The sequence below is a fragment of the Myxine glutinosa genome, chromosome 6, assembly GCF_964187855.1.
Source record: "Myxine glutinosa chromosome 6, kmMyxGlut1.1, whole genome shotgun sequence".
NCBI classification, from domain to species: Eukaryota; Metazoa; Chordata; class Myxini; order Myxiniformes; family Myxinidae; genus Myxine; species Myxine glutinosa.
The window spans coordinates 140,307,228-140,325,109 of NC_136266.1; the positions used below are offsets into that span (position 1 = coordinate 140,307,228).

At 44.3% G+C, this 17,882-nt stretch overlaps 1 protein-coding gene across 2 annotated transcripts in view; it reads left to right on the plus strand.

Annotated features, from left to right (window-relative positions):
* The window catches only part of LOC137430367 (ubiquitin carboxyl-terminal hydrolase 32), a 100,240-nt gene that overhangs the window by 17,858 nt on the left and 64,500 nt on the right, over window positions 1–17,882 (plus strand). For both annotated transcript variants that reach the window (XM_068121188.2, XM_068121189.2), the window contains exons 2-5: window positions 11,648–11,753; window positions 11,938–12,059; window positions 12,541–12,700; window positions 17,419–17,550. In XM_068121188.2, the coding sequence (XP_067977289.1) occupies window positions 11,991–12,059; window positions 12,541–12,700; window positions 17,419–17,550 (361 nt within the window). In that variant the 5' untranslated portion in view covers window positions 11,648–11,753; window positions 11,938–11,990. The remainder of the gene's footprint in view (window positions 1–11,647; window positions 11,754–11,937; window positions 12,060–12,540; window positions 12,701–17,418; window positions 17,551–17,882) is intronic.

Below are 17,882 nucleotides of genomic sequence, written 5' to 3' on the forward strand. Positions count from 1 at the left end.
CTGTTACCTCGATCACACAAGAGGTAGTTGACTTACCGGTAGCGTTTGACCCACTCTTGTGTAAACGAAGCAGGCATTCCATACTTTGAACGAGTCCACATAATATGTCACACAAGGTTTTTATTCGGACAATTTGCCCCCTCCTCCTCCTCCCCCCCCTCCCCCCTCCCTCCAAAGCACCCCTCTCCCAACCCCCCCCCCCCTCCGCTTCCACTCCCCTCCGCTTCCACCCCCTCTGGTTCCCCCCCCCCCCCATTTTATCCCCCCCTACAACCCCCCTCCTTCCTGCATTCCCCTTTACCGCATAGGGCCACATGTGATGATCTTGATATTATGGCAATTATATTTTATCTTTAAAAAATTTGCTTTAATATATTTACAGTTTTAATTTAATTTACAATTTAATTGTTTACAAGTTTAACTTTTGATTAAATTTAATGATTGTTCCTGATTTTCTAAACACTTGAGTTATAATCCAGCATTGCTTACAGGATTATTTTAAGCCGTTAATATGCGGTTGATTTTTGAATTTGGTCAGTAACGTCTCGGTTCACGAGAGCGGTGTGATACGGTTTCATTGGCTGTCTAGCTTTGCCCACCCCACTTTGCATATACCCCGCCCACTTTGCATATAAGGGGATGTTGAGATGATTTTATCACTCTTGAGGAAGATTAACGGAGGCGTGTGGCTTCACATGTTGTTAATCGAAACGTTGTCATTGTTCAATTAAAGGTTGGAGATCTTACCATGGAGTCATATATATATATATATATATATATATATATATATATATATATATATATATATATATATATATATATATATATATATATATTAAATTTTGAGTCTGTCAAGTGAGTTTAATAAAGGTTAAAGTCTGTCCCCCATAGTTAGTCACACAAGCAACATGTAGCCTCGCGATAGTAAAGTTATGTCTTAGTATTTGTCAGCTTAGTTCCCTTCCAGTGTTAATTCTGCGTTGAGTAGGAGCCAGGAAAATAGGCCCTACTTGCCACCGATTTCCCAGCTACCCTAGCCTCGATCCAGTTTGTCAAGCATTGGTTGATCATTGGGCTAGTTAACACGAGGCAGGCCTAGGAAGGTCGGGGCGGAGTCGAGGGGGAGCGGCAGAAGCAATGACGGTAAGCACGAGCCGCAAATCAGAGCTCGAGGGTGGTGGCGTCAGAGGGCGTGGTAAGGTTCGGGTGAGTTCCAGAATGTTCGGGAGGCGGAGCTATAAAACCGTGTGTGTGTGTGTGTGTGTGTGTGTGTGTGTGTGTGTGTGTGTGTGTGTGTGTGTGTGTGTGTGTGTGTGTGTGACAGAGACAGAGACAGAGACAGAGACAGAGACAGACATAAATAGACAGATATAAAGGACTAGTGCGGGAACACCTAATGAAAGGGACTGCAGCAAAGAGAGGACTCGTGCTGTGACGAACTTGCACGAGAACGCGTGCGCTAGCCAGCTCGGAGTGTATTGAAGAAGACGAGTTGGCTGCGTGTGCGAATGGTACATATACACAGGCGCAGCCAGACGCGCTTAGAACGAATATAGCGCATTTGAGGCGCGCGAGTGAACAAGGCTGAGTAACCGTCAGCCGCGCTAAAGTCCGCCCTCTACCGTTCCGCCCCATCATCCGCTTGTTCGAAAGACGCGCTACGAGTCCCTGCCTTCGCCTGCCACCATCTTCGCGGGACGTGCCGGGCACCATGGAGAGCCGGACGGGGACCATCTCTGGACGCGTTGGGGAACACCTGCCCATCTGCAAGCCCCTGTGTGAGTGTGAGACAGGCCCGTTGTCCCAGGGATAAGTTAAGACTGCTTAAGGATTTCTCTGTCTCTCTTCGTCCTTGAACTGTATATACGTGTGGGAATAATTAAACCCATTTGTTCTTCCTTTCTTCTTGATTCGATCGTTCCTGTGGTTTCCTCATTTGACGAAGCGTGGCACGAATAAGATCGCTCGAATCGGGTTCCACTAAGTAAGACTGCGCGGACCACGTGTACGCAATCCGCTCGGCGTACTCACATCACACGTGGTTCGTGCGAGGCTTGTTTCCTCGCTCCCAGGGCAGCGCGGGGAATTAGGTACGAGCGAAATGTAGTCCCGAAACCCTACGCCGCGTGTGTCTGGGAGGGACGTAATAAGTCTCGGTTCCGCCAGGCCCAGTAAAGACAAGGGGATTAATCCCCCCTTGATAAGGGGAAGAAGGCCGGCGTAGAGAACCGTAACAATATATATATGTATACATGTATGTATGTATATATATATGTGTATATATGTATGTATATATATATACAGTGGGGAGAACAAGTATTTGATACACTGCCGATTTTGCAGGTTTTCCCACTTACAAAGCACGTCAAGGTCTGTAATTTTTATCATAGGTACACTTCAACTGTGGAAGACGGAATCTAAAACAAAAATCCTGAAAATCACATTGTATGATTTTAAAGTAATTAATTTGCATTTTATTGCATGAAATAAGTATTTGATACATCAGAAAAACAGAACTTAATATTTGGTACAGAAACCTTTGTTTGCAATTACAGAGATCAGACGTTTCCTGTAGTTCTTAACCAGGTTTGCACACACTGCAGCAGGGATTTTGGCCCACTCCTCCATACAGATCTTCACCAGATCCTTCAGGTTTCGGGGCTGTCGCTGCGCAACACAGACTTTCAGCTCCCTCCAAAGATTTTCTATTGGGTTCAGGTCTGGAGACTGGCTAGGCCACTCCAGGACCTTGAGATGCTTCGTACAGAGCCACTCCTTAGTTGCCCTGGCTGTGTGTTTCGGGTCGTTGTCATGCTGGAAGACCCAGCCACGCCCCATCTTCAATGCTCTTATTGAGGGAAGGAGATTGTTGGCCAAGATCTCGCGATACATGGCCCCATCCATCCTCCCCTCAATACGGTGCAGTCGTCCTGTCCCCTTTGCAGAAAAGCATCCCCAAAGAATGATGTTTCCACCTCCATGCTTCACGGTTGGGATGGTGTTCTTGGGGTTGTACTCATCCTTCTTCTTCCTCCAAACACGGCGAGTGGAGTTTCAACCAAAAAGCTCTATTTTGGTCTCATCAGACCACATGACCTTCTCCCATTCCTCCTCTGGATCATCCAGATGGTCATTGGCAAACTTCAGACGGGCCTGGACATGCGCTGGCTTGAGCAGAGGGACCTTGCGTGCGCTGCAGGATTTTAATCCATGACGGCGTAGTGTGTTACTTATGGTTTTCTTTGATACTGTGGTCCCAGCTCTCTTCAGGTCATTGACCAGGTCCTGCCGTGTAGTTCTGGGCTGATCCCTCACCTTTCTCATGATCATTGAGGCTCCACGAGGTGAGATCTTGCATGGAGCCCCAGACCGAGGGAGATTGACTGTCATCTTGAACTTCTTCCATTTTGTAATAATTGCGCCAACAGTTGTTGCCTTCTCACCAAGCTGCTTGCCTATTGTCCTGTAGCCCATCCCAGCCTTGTGCAAGTCTACAAATTTGTCCCTGATGTCCTTAGACAGCTCTCTGGTCTTGCCCATTGTGGAGAGGTTGGAGTCTGATTGAGTGTGGACAGGTCTGGAGACGGCTTTGCGGTCGGTCTTTGCGGTCTTTGTGGTCGGAGACGGTCTGGAGACGTCTTTTATGCAGATAACGAGTTCAAACAGGTGCAGTTAATACAGGTAATGAGTGGAGAATGGGAGGGCTTCTTAAAGAAAAAACTAACAGGTCTGTGAGAGCCGGAATTCTTACTGGTTGGTAGGTGATCAAATACTTATTTCATGCAATAAAATGCAAATTAATTACTTAAAAATCGTACAATGTGATTTTCAGGATTTTTGTTTTAGATTCCGTCTTCCACAGTTGAAGTGTACCTATGATAAAAATTACAGACCCTTACGTGCTTTGTAAGTGGGAAAACCTGCAAAATCGGCAGTGTATCAAATACTTGTACTCCCCACTGTATAGATATAGATATAGATATAGATATAGACCTTTGCTCGATATGGCTCCGCCTAGCGATCGAGCTTCGCTGAAGCGTGCTCTCGGGCTGTTCGCCCACTATTCGAAGTGGGTGCAAAATTTCTCCGTGAAGCTCCGCCCCCTTGTGGCCTGCGACACGTTCCCCATGGGCCCCAGCCGCCTTGGCAGCCTTCGGGGGCCTTAAGGCCGACATCGCTGGCGCCGCTGTGGCGACGATCGACGAGAGCGAATCTTTCGTCTTAGAAAGTGATGCCTCGGATCATGCGATAGCGGCGACACTCTCCCGGGGGGGGCGCCCGGTGGCTTTCTTTTCGTGGACTCTCACCTCCGCTGAACGGAGGCATTCGTCTGTCGAAAAGGAAGCGTACGCCATCATTGAGTCGATTCGGCGATGGCGATCGTACTTACTCGGGCGATGCTTCCAAATCATCACGGACCAACAAAGCGTGGCGTTCATGTACGACACCTTACATGCTCAACGCATTAAGAATGAGAAAATCACTCGCTGGCGTATCGAACTCGTCGACTTCTGCTACACCATCAAATATCGCCCGGGGAAGGATAACCTGGTCGCCGACGCCTTATCGAGGCCGGCTACGTGCGCGGGTATCATAACTCTGGAGGGTCTGCGTGCTTTGCACGGCACGATGTGTCATCCTGGGGTGACGCGTTGTGCGTAGTGGTAATCTGCCGTACTCGATTGAGGACATCCGCTGGATCTGCCGCGACTGCGCTATATGTGCGGAACTCAAACCGCGTTTTTACAACCCTCCCATGGGGACGCTGGTTAGGGCTACTAGACCGTGGGAGAGATTGGCAATGGTTTTCAAAGGGCCGCTGCCGGTGTCGAGTAACTCTCGTTAACTGCTCACTATCGTTGATGAGCACTCGCGATTCCCTTTTGCTTGCACGTGCGTGGATATGACGGCTGCCACGGTCATACGGTGCCTGCAGAATTTGTTTTCTATGTTCGGGTATCCGGCCTACGTGCATACCGATCGGGGTGCGGTGTTCCTGTCCCAGGACGTGAGGGGTTACTTGCTCCAAAATAATGTCGCTTCGAGTTACACCACACCGTACAGGCCCCAGGCGAATGGGCAGGTCGAACGCTTCAATGGGATTATATGGAGGGCCGTCATGCTAAGTCTCAGGACCCTCGGCCGTGGCCTCGATAAATGGGCTTGGTCGCGACCTGCGGCGCTGAACTTGATCAGGGCTCTACTATATACGGCCACCAACCAGACTCCTCACGAGAGACTGTTCCACCACCCGAGAAGCTCGGGTAATATCCGATCTTTACCCAGTTGGCTCGCTGAGCCGGGGCCGGCCTATCTCAAACGTGCGGTTCGCACAAGCTAGTACGACCCCTTAGTGGATAAGGTGCAGGTACTCCAGGCTAATCCCGAGCATGCTCGTGTGATGACGGCAGATGGACGCGAGTCCACTGTCTCCGTACGCCATCTCGCCCCATGTGGGGTCATCGACCCTTATGGGGATATCGACGAACCGATCTTCGAGTCTATGGACTCCCCCGAAGCTTCCTCTATGGAACATCTGCCGTCCCTTCCTTCGTCAAATACACCCCTGCATGAAGGCCCTGAGGTGCCCCATCCGACACCTGCCTCCAGCGGCTACTCCGATGCAGGGGACTCTGGGCTTGGGGAGGCCATACCCGGTAGTTTCCGGACCCGTGCTGGCAGAGTAATTCGCCACCCTGACCGCTACGGATTGACCGACTGACACGGAATGACGTCCCCAATCAATTAATGCTGACGCACACTTGATTCCTGCCTAGCGGCAGTGTAGTTCTAACGGCGGGGAGAATGTAGTGAAAATGTATATCAAAGTTGAACCCAGGAGTGATGCCCACTTAAACCGCAGAGGGGCGTCTATAAGACCTCGGACGTCTGTGACGCTGAGCCACTCCTGTGACATTTTACGATGACATGTAGTCCTGAACGGTACGTACTCGCACATGTATTCTAGGCTTGCTTGCATTGACTAATATAATCGATCCTCCCTATATGATGCCAAAATCCTGATATCTATTGCATGATTGTATTTTGCAGGATGATGCTAAAGATCTGATTTCTATGTTCGGGTATCCGGCCTGCGTGCATACCGATCGGGGTGCGGTGTTCCTGTCCCAGGACGTGAGGGGTTACTTGCTCCTCACGTAGGCCGGATACCCGAACCTCACGTAGGCCGGATATATATATATATATATATATATATATATATATATATATATATATATATATATATATATATATATATATATATATATATATATATATATATATATATATATATATATATATATATATACTCCAAAAGTATATATACGTATATATATATATATATACTCCAAAAGTATATATATATATATATATATATATATACTCCAAAAGTATATATATATATATATACACATATATACTTTTGGACATTTCTTTTAATTCTCTTGGCCCAATTTATTACTCTGACAGGATCATTGTATTCATGGTGCTGGTCAGAATAGCAGTTAGACTCTGGATTTAACAATAGACTGGGGATTAAACCCAAAAACTATAAGGTGGTAAGCATGCTTCTAATTAAATAATGTACCCCTCACTTAACATAACTATTTCTTGTTTCTATCCTTTGCTGAGGAATTGTGGAATTGCAGGAGAATTTTTTTTTACCGTTTTTGCTTAAACAGCGAATGCGAGCGCTGTTCCATGTTTGAAGTGACGCTATCCACAAATTGTTGAATCTCGTTCTGGACATGTTTTTTTAACCACAATTCTTTGGTTTGACTAAAAACCCAAAATCATGTGGTGTTTATTTAACAACATTATTCTGATGCCTTGTCAAATAAATCTGCAATAAATAAGCAGCAAAGGCATATTCAAGCTGGATTTTGAAGTTCCCAGTTGTATTGACTAAAACGGCTTTTATCTGGTTTTACAAATACACGAGGAAAATTAGATCAAATGAAAGGTCTGCCATAGACTTGATTTTGTGACATTCAAATAGTTCCAAGTGAACTTGTCAGTTGGATAATACTAGAAACCACCCGTTCCCCCTTTGGGAGCGGCCAGGGGAGGGGGGGGGGGGGCATTACCTTTTCGTTATGCTGTGCAATCTCAAAATGCATGTAAAAAAGCATGCACACAACAACTTGCTATTGAGACATTCATCTATTTATACCTCCAGGGAGACAATAAACAAAAAACAAATTGGGCATTCTCCATTCATTCAAATGTTTCCTTGGAAAATCATAGCTACTTAGTGTTCAAGGCCTTTGTCCGTCGCTTAATGGCGTACTGCTCTCCTTTATGGTTTGGTGCCCTAACTTTACCTGTCTCCTGAATTATGTGGAATCTAAAGCTCCAAAATCTTTTTTTGGAAATGTTCCATTATGATTTTGAAGGACAGGATCTGTTGCTCTCATATCACAGGCAGGTCTGTGCTGTCTCTGTTTTCAAACATCTATTCCCTCATATTGCTCCCGCTGTTAACTCTCTCAATCCTATGGCCTTCCGTATCTATTCCAGGATGCGCGTGTTCTTGCAGTAACCTCCTCCTGGTTAAATTTCCAAAATTAAGGCTGACTGCATACCTCAACTCCTTTATTCCTTGTTTCTCCTGCTCATGATGGTAACCCCTTCTAGAGGCTGTTCTGTCCCATCTTTCCCTCTAGGACTTCAAGGAAGCAGTGCACCGCCGTCTCTTGTCTTCTCCAATTCTGATCCATGATCTTTATTATCCCCATTAACCTTCCCGAACACAACCATCTTATTTGTTATTTAAGTGTTTCCTCTCCTCTTCCCTCTGGTATTTTCCCTTTCTTTCATTCCCTTGATGTTTGTCCTGCTGTCGGTTATATCTTTCTCTTCCATGTGCTCCTGTAAAGCTCCTGTAAAGAAAAAGATTTTAAAATCTGATGATGATTCTTTGCTCATGCAAGCTGTAATCAGCCATTTTTTCAGTGTATGTCCAATGCTGCCAATTGTGTACCCTGGTTAGAATAGGTACACCGTATCCCTGCGTGTCGTAAGAGGCGACAAAGAGGGTTGGCGTCAGGAAGGGCATCCGGCCATAAAAAAAAAACATTGCCTCAAAAAGAGAACCATGACAATTACAACTACATATGGGCAGGGTACAGCCCGAAGTAGAGATCGGTTTCTGAGGTTTGGGACATGGAATGTAGGGACAATGACAGGGAGATCAGGAGAAGTGGTGGAAGTATTGGTCAGAAGAAGAGTGGACATATGTTGTGTGCAAGAGACGAGATGGAAGGGAAGTGGTGTGAGAATGGTGAAGGGTAGGCAGGGACAGAAATACAAGTTTGTGTGGCAAGGGTGCCCGAAGGGCGTGAATGGTGTTGGTGTCCTGTTTTCTGAGGAGTTTGTAGACAGTGTGGTGAGTGTGACTAGAGTGAGTGATAGGTTGATGATGGTGAAAATGATGATTGGAAAGCTCTTGGTGAATGTCATCTCGGGATATGCTCCGCAGGTTGGTCGGAGCGATGAAGAGAAGGACAAGTTCTGGTGTGCGATAGCGAAGCTGATGGAAAACGTGAAAGATGAGGAAGTTGTTGTGGTAGGAGGAGACCTAAATGGACATGTGGGAAGGAGTATGGACGGTTTTGAGTGAGTTCATGGGGGTTATGGATATGGTGTGAGAAATGGAGAAGGTGAAAGGATTTTGGAGTTTGCTGATTGAGCTGATTTGTTGATTTGTAATACTCAGTTCCAGAAAGGGGATAATAAGCTTGGTACATACACGTCAGGTGGGTCGACGACAACCATTGACTACCTGATGGTGCGTAGGTGAGATAGGGGGCACCTCTGGGACACAAAGGTGATCCCAGGGGAGGAGGCTGTTTCACAGCACTGTTTCACAGTCTGCGACATAAGGGTGAAAGGTGCGAGGAGAGTTCGGCGGGTGAAGTACCAACCGAGAATGAAGGTGTGGAGGTTGAAAGAGGTGACAGTAAGGGACGTATTAAAAGAGAGGATGAGTAGGGTAGAGGATGATGTGGTTGAGCTTGAACGTGGTTGGATGTCAATGAAATATAGTCTGTTGGGAGCTGTTGGTGAGGTATGTGGATGGACAAAAGGACCACCGAGGCACTCGGAAACATGGTGGTGGGATGATGAAGTTGGAAAGAGGATTGACGAGAAGAGGAAGAAGTTCAAGGAGTGGCAGAAGGCGAAGGGTACGGGAGCAGAAAAAGCAGAGCATGAAAGTTATAAGGCAGCCAAGAAGGCTGCAAAGAAAGAGGTAGCAAAGGCGCAGGAGGCATGTAGGAAAAGGTTCTGAGAACGCTTGGCTGCGGAAGAGGGTCAGAGAGCGGTATTCAGGATTGCAAAGCAGATAGCGAAAGAGAGGTGTGATGTGATGGGGGTGCGTTGCTTGAAGGATGAAGTGGGACAAATCGTTGTGGACCCAGATGGAATTAAAGGAAGATGGAAAAGATATATGGAAATGCTGTTGAATACAGAATGAATGGGATGGCAACATCGAGAGTAACCCAGTTTTAGGACCTGCAGAGAAGATAACTGAGAAGGAAGTTGAGGAAGCGATAAAAGCAATGAAGAGTAGAAAAGCGGGAAAAATGGGAGTTGTTTTATGCATAAGATCTGGTGTTGATTGCGGAATGTATGGATGGACTGAAGGAAAAGATGAACAAGTGGAAGGAATGTATGGAGACAAAATGTCTGAGGGTGAATATAGGAAAGACGAAGGTGATGGCAAGTAGTGAAGCATGTGGTGAGGTGGAAAGAACTGGGAAGTGGCCATGTGCTGTGTGCAGGAAGGGTGTCGGAGTAAACTCCATTCAATGTACAATGTGTGCTGAGTGGGTTCATCAAAAATGTAGTGGTCTGATAGGGTCATTAACCAGTGTGGCAGCTACATTCAAATGTAAGGTGTGCACAGAGTGAGCTGCAGATGGAGGAAATGTTGAGTTGGATCTTGGAGATGGCGTGAAGCTGGAAGGTGTGAAAACATTTTGCTACCTTGGAGACATGCTGAATGGAGAAGGTGGATCAGACTCGGCAACGGTTGCTAGAGTGAGATGTGCATGGAAGAAGTTTCGGGAACTGAGTGGCGTGCTGATGAGGAGGGGAGTGCTGAAGCTGAAGGGAAAGGTGTATGCTGCATGTGTGAGAAGTGTTGTGATTTATGGGAGCGAGACATGGGTCATGAATGTAGAGCAGCAACGAAGGCTGGAAAGGGTGGAAATGCGAATGGTTCGGTGGATGTGCGGAGTATCGTTGAGAGAGAGGAAGACAAATGCTGAATTGCGAAAGATGATGGGAATAGAGCCTGTGATTGATGTTGTGAAGAGGAACAGGTTGAGATGGTTTGGTCATGTGTTGAGGAAGGATGAAAGTGACTGGTTGAGAAGAGTGATGGAAATGAATGTAGAAAGAAGTAGAGGATGGGGAAGACCGAGAAAGACTTGGCTAAAGATGGTGGAAGAAGAAATGTGGGCAAGGGGGTTAACAAGGAGAGATGCAGAAAATAGGGCAAAATGGAGAAGATTGTCATGGGGACCGCAAGGCTAACCCCCGCTCTAGCAGGGAAAATGGCCTTAAAATGCATGTTGTTGTTGTTGTTGTTGTTGTTGTTGTTGTTGTTGTCCAATGCCGCCAATTAATACACCACTTGATGTACGTTCTCGCTATGTGTCAAATGACGAAATATACTTTTGATAACGTGTACAATTGTCATTCTGTTCAAATTCGTGCATTTGGGAATCATGAATCAGGATACCTTTATATTTGAGCACACTTCATTGCTCAAGGGGTAATCTCGTGCCACTGACTTCTCAGCCAGATGGATCCACAAAGTTTCTGAAGCCATCGTTCTTCTTGTAAAGAGTGGGGTTGTTGTTCATGCGACAGATCATTAGTCAGGTAAAAGGAATCGGTCTTGCTGTGGTCTAATTCCAGCTCATGTTCCCTTTTAGTGAGTGAACAATCCAGCACTTTGGTCGAATTCTGTTCATAACAACAATAAGCGCCAACATCGAAAGATCAAGTGATGTCTCTATGAACATATAGCTACCACAAGGCAGTTTTGGTAACTCTTCTGATGCTTCCTGTAAAAAAACACGATGTTGAAAGGATCACTTCACTTTGCCTTCATAGTTTGTATTGGTACTGGAAATCGAGACTGGAGCTTTCTTCGTTCCGTACTACAATGGGAGAAAGGGTTCGTGTGGAGCGTTGTATTCTCTGAATTTGCAGTGGGACGGGCCCCATTCAAATTCCCCACCTGGAACTGTATCTGGGACATTTCCTCCAACCCCCATTCCATCCCTCTGGAGCATGCATTGGCCTGCCTGGGTGCTTTGCACGAGAAATTCTGTATTCCCTTACCGAAGGGCCTGCACTCCCCATCTCACTTGGTTGATAAAGGAATGTAAGATCAGTACTTCTGCCAGTGGTTCTGCTCAAGCATCCATTTCCTCCCCTTACCCCCACTCATGTTTTTCCTTTGTGTTGACTCAGTTGCATGTGCATTAGAATTTAATAAAGAAAATGAATCGACAAGTTCTTGACTACATTTGATAAGCTGAGAAATGCTTTGTGTTGCACCGTACCGTAATGCCTCCTCCATAACACGTTACGTAGCCACTCATTCTATGATACCGTCTCTTCCTTTCAGGTGATTTTTAACTCCTTTGGTGGATCCGGAAAGGGTCTAACATTCAAGGAGCTGGTAGTTGGTCTTGTGCTGCTCACTCGAGGCCGTGATGAAGAGAAACTCAAGTGTGAGTCCAGGGGGGGTTGGATATTTGCAGTCTCAATTTTTACCTCAACTGTCACTTCATTTGACAATGATGTCATCTAAGTTGTATTTTATAAATGTAATAGGAAATGTTTTGTGTGTAATCAGGTCTGTTTGTATTTGTTGTTCATTTTTATCCTGCTGCTTTCCTTGCTGGCCTGAAATAGACATTTTCTGTGTTTGTGCGAATGATTCCGGTTCGTATGTGACACGTGAGGGCATGGAGGCACTGCTGCAGGCATGTGATGGACAGCCCATCCCAGTATCAATGAAACAGTTTCTTCGTGAGGTCAGTCTCACATGCTCATCACCATTTGCACCAAGCCGAGCTCTAGTTTCCACATTAATGCCTAATTTTGCTTGCAAGTGGAATTGAAAGAATTGTTTCTGAGCCAATTTTGGTATGGTCATCGGCTCCAACAGAACCCTCTGAAGAGTTTATTCTACAGCGATTGTGTGGAATTAATTGTTCCACAAGATCGCTGGCATTCCAACATTAGTTTTAAACCATGTCCGGTTGAAGGAAGGTTGATGTCTTTACTCTTTACAGGCTGTGCCTATGCAGAGCAAGATTTAAAAGGTGGGACTTGTTCCTCAGTATATTTACTAATCAAGGGATAATTATAGGAATAAGGACTTGAAGTTGAGTTTTATTATTTATTTTTTTGTTAGCAAGTCTCAGATTAGTCACCCAGGTAGAGATGTGCATATTGCTAAAACTGTACTCAGTGCTTTTTGTGTTTTGGCCATTTTTGTTTGTTTATGGGCAGGGCGAGCGTGTGAGCTATGATCATTTCCGCCCTTGGCTTCTACACAACAAGGACTTGCTGATCTTCTCCAGATGGTTATTGGCTGGAGCCGTCACGGTTACTCTTACCAATGACAGTGATACACCCACCTTCTACCAGACTCTTGCTGGTGTCACACATTGTACGTTGCTTTTTGGGGGGGGGGGGGGGGGTGGAAGGGGGTGCTTTAGGCCCCAAATGCACACTGCATACTCTAAGGAAATGGGCATGGATAAATTGAGGGGTGATGATATTGTTGTAGCCACATGGTTCATTCCATTTGCCCAGTATTAATCCGGCAGGTCACTTGCGACTGACCGTAATGCGACTGTAATGGCCAGCTGGTTCAATGGTCGTGGGCCAGATCACGTGTCCACTATTGCCATGATACCATGCTAATGAAGCCACCGAATCTACCAGGTGCTAAGCTAATTTGTACCACACACCTCGTCTCTAGTTACGACTGAACGAACCTGGAGACGTGTGGCACGGTCTGGATTTGCGTTCATTGACAGCCATTTAACCCTCAACAAGCTTTCTTTAATTTGCCAATGAATGGTCATGAAAACTCGAATTTACCCGAGACCAGGTATATTATTAAAATAACAAAGCAATAATGGTCACGAGGGAGGGAATCTACCATATAAAACACAGGCAGTTTATTTGTGTTTGTACTGATATCTGTCTCCCTTCATACGGGTAGGTTTTGAAGGCCAATCTTTTAACACAGATGTGCGTTCACTGCAGTCTATTTGTGAGGATAAAACAAAACTCAAAAAACATTTTCCATAAGTGATTATGTCTCTTATATTGGAATTGTAGATGGTGGCTTGCAAAATGAGCCACAAGGGAGGTGTACAGAAGCATATGGAGGTGAAATTCGCTGCACGTGATGTGTAACGCACGCAGAGTAAGCCAAGTGTTCATATACATCGTAGGATATCTAATAAATAGAGAAGATAGAAGCACACCTGACACTAGCTCGGGGCTTCAGACTTTGGCACGCTCACGAGACTGCACCATCGAATAAACTGTTCCAATCCAACATTTTTGCTGGGCTTTTTACTAGTATATAATAAACAAGACCGATAGTCTAACAACAATGTAGCTGGGCTTGTTCGATACTTCAGTTGAAGAGGGATAGTATGACCTGGGTGGGGATACCATTAGCAAATAACGCAAGTATTAATTATTTTTTTTACTTCAGGCATGGACAGCCAGTTCTTGAATGACTTGGGTAAAGAAACGGCAAATGGCAAACGATGAACCAATAAATTCCACATTCCTGTGGCACCTTCAGTCGAATGTCAGGCATTGACAGGACATTCTCTATTTTTTTTTCATTCCAAACAGCATCATTCATCATTCCAATCACAAATTAATACCATAATATTAATATATTATAATATAATGTTAAAACACGATTGCATTGAGATATCAAACGAGCGAACCATCATCGATTCACTTCCGGATTCGGGAGCAAAGTCCATGTCGATCTCATTTCAAAATCATAAAATTATATTGTATTGCGGAATTTCTGAAACCTCCTACCTACCTTACGACACCCTCTGGGACCCCAAAACGTTCCACAGAAGGTTATTATATTTCCTTTTGGTAAAATATGCAACTGTAATTGTTACTAAATGCATCCCCTGTCATGTGACCAGATCCTCAGCTCCGATTGGTGTACGTTTGTGGGGGACATATGGCCGAACAAACGCTATTCTAGATGGCCCTATGGGCTACGCCGTAAATAGCAATCACATACTAAAATACGTAATTTGTTGTGTCTGACTAAGCGTGATACATTCCGTCGTTACTCATCCAATCTCAACCAAACCTCAAAGGAGGATTATGGGTCACATGACGGATGGTGTAGTGACTTAATTTCCCCCCTCCTCAAGGGAGATTTCTGCTTTGGGTGATATCTGTGTTAAGGTATATATCCATGTAAAGATAGCTCATCGTGGCATTTTCCCAAGACTGCTTTTAATAACAAAAGTACCAAGAAAGAGCAATCAGAGATTGCAGACCCTCACCAGGATCTGTTTTTTAAGGCTTTTGTATTAAAACAAATATGGCGGCCGAACCACGTGACCAACGAAGTCATAATTTATTTATTTTTCTCCACCAATTTATTCCTAGGTGACGCTCAAATTTCATCTTGATCGGATGAAGTTTTGTACTTGTCGAATTATGTAATAGGTGGGGGCACCTATTACATCATCATTAACATATTTTATTCCCCATGGAGAGTTCTTTACAATGAGCCATTTCTCAATTTTTTCGATGCAGCGCTTTCAGAGATATAGAGGTGCAATTTTTTTCGATTTTTCCAAGATGGCGCCCGCACCACGTGACCTATAACGTCATAATTATCATTTTAAAAAATTCAAAAGGAGGAGATGCACATTTGGTGAAAATTTCCTGTCAATCGGACCAACGGTTGCAGAATGAATAGTATTTATTCTGTGCGGACAAACAAATGGACTCAAATGCAATACACTCTCCTCTGGCGAGGGTAACTAGAACGGCACTCGGTAGAGAGCATACCTCCACCAAGCTAACAGTTTACGTTTCCCACTGATAGGCCATATGTGGATTCGGACCTGATTCAAAATTGAATCGGTTTGTTAATGTCGCCTACCAACTCATCCACAATGTTTTGAAATACCATGCTATTTATCAATTTTGGTCCTATCACTCAATGGTGAAGAATCACTTAAACAATTTTAAAAATTTCCAATCTGGATCCGGATCTTCACCAAAATTTAAATGATTCTTCCTTATCCCACACCATCCTGTCCACAGAGTTTAATTAATATACATCCACAACTTTGAGATATTGTGCTACATATCACTTTTAGCCCATCACTCAATGGTGAAGAATTGCTTTAAAAAATTCTCTGATCCGGATTTGAATCTTCACCAAAATTTAATTAGTTCGTCCGTGTACACATACTCAACCTTTCCACCGAGTTTTGTCCGAATCCGTCCACAACTTTTTTGAGAGGTCCTGTTCACAGGCAGACAAACAGACAGGGGTGCAACACGTGATGTGCTTCACCCCTCCATTCACCTTTGGTAGTGGAGATAATAATAATACTACTGATAATACATAATAATGTTATTACAAAACAATATTGAGACTAATAATATCCCCACTCCCAAAGGGGTTTTTCCTCCTTGGACAAACGCAGTGTTAATGTGAATTAATAGCTTATCATGGCGTAATGTAGGGCAATCCTACCGGAAGTAAAAGCAAACATGTATGGTTACCTTTTTAAACTGTCACCATTACTGTTTAACATGAAACTGAAAGAAATATTGAGGATTCCCAACATCTTTGAGGCATTATATGCTCATCGCGTTCACCTCAGACTAATGGACCACAGCCTATATCTACTGTAATCTACAGTCACGTGAAAAAGTAAGTACACCCCATGTAAAGTTTTGACTTTTTCAACATATTTCAACATACAGCTATTTGATCTTCATTTCAAGAATATTGATAGATAAAGGTGATATAATATAACAAATATCATGAAACATTTACATTTTGTAGTCCATTGTATAATTTAAATAAACATTGGTTGTTACGGTCCGTGGTTAAGGATGTTGTTTGCTGAGCGGAGGCACCGCGGCCGAACAGTTTTCCCCGACTAAACCCGATTCCCGAACGTTGGCTGGATCGCGCCACAGATATTCAATTTGGAAACCTCTAAAGCGACCGAATGTAAAGAGGAAGAAGAAGACGTACAGAAGAGTAACGGGATTTATTATTTACACACACAAGCAATGGTTTGGTGCTTCATATTTCTGGCTGAGAGATTTGACCTTCCTGTGTGCTTGCCTGACCTAGCACCCCCGCTCTAGCAGGGAAAATGGCCTTTAAAATGCATGTTGTTGTTGTTGTTGTTGTGTGCTTGCCTGAGTTAATGGAATTGCAATTAATGTTTCTTTAATCAGTTTAATGTTTATATATGGCTACTTGATGCATCTAACTCATTACTTCAGTGCGGTGAGAGGTTACCCTTTTGATAGCACATCCTGGAGCAATTTTATTGCACAGTAGCTTCTACTGCACCTGTTAAGGATTAAATGTTTTTTTGTATTACAAATTTACAAATTTTAGCTTGGTGGCACTCGGTCAGATCAGATCAAGATTGTTATTTGGACCGTGAGTAAGCAGTTTGTATCCATCACATTTCTTTGAAACGTGTGCTGAAGCATGCTGTTTCGAGTGACTGACGCCTCTTACCTTGTCATGTCACTATCTCCATTGTGTTTGATTTGTGCAAGTTCGTATTCGATTTTCAATCTGATGTATTGTCAATGTATTTTGTCCTGCTTCCGTTTTATCGTTTGTTTGGAATGATGCTTTCGGCTTGTTTTTTCACGGACTGTTTGCTATACCCTCCAGCACGTTACTGAGAGCGTTTATATAGCTGCACATTATCGAGCAGACACTATTGTTCCCATTCCCATGGTAGCCATCAAATTGATGCAACGCTGTATCAGCTGTTTTTACTGTAAATGTTATGTGGCCTATCTCTTAGGAGAAACAATTTGGTGGTCTAAATGAAGAGTTGGCCTGATTATAAAGCATTACATTTGCAAGATAATCCATGTTTTCATGTTTAGTTAATTTAATAATCCATCAATTATGACTTGTTTTTAACATTCGAATAAAAAATGCCACAATTGATGATAATGAAACCTATTAGCAGGTCCATGGACCCCTTCTATAAGCATCAGTCATCCATTATTTGTTGAGATAACTTGCTTGCGCTTCATGCATTGCGCTTTACATTTCATTGATTTGCCTTCTTGGTCTTGTCTTTCAATCCTTGACTTTAGTGGCAGAGGTGGATATAATCGATTTGGAGAAAAGGTACTGGCTACTTAAAGCACAGTCACGTACTGGTCGTTTCGACTTGGACACGTTTGCTCCACTGTTGTCTCCTCCACTTCCACCCACCATTGCTGAGGGTATGGGGCCACTCTTCCTTTCCCACCTAAATAAAAGCTGTTGAGCTGGCTGTTTGTAGCCCCATAGGATGAAACCTCATGTTTGATTATTGCAGAGCTTTTATTACCTCCGCCACCAAAGGTGGATGGAGGTTATGTTTTCACCCGTCTGTCCGTTTGTTTGTTCGTTTGTGAACAAGATATCTCAAAAAGTTGTGGACGGATTCGGACGAATTTTGTCAGAGAAGTAGCGTATGTGACAAGGACGAAATGATTGGCTTTTGGTGAAGATCTGGATTCGGATCCGGCTACTAGAATTTCTAAAGTGATCCTTCACTATTGGGAGATAGGGC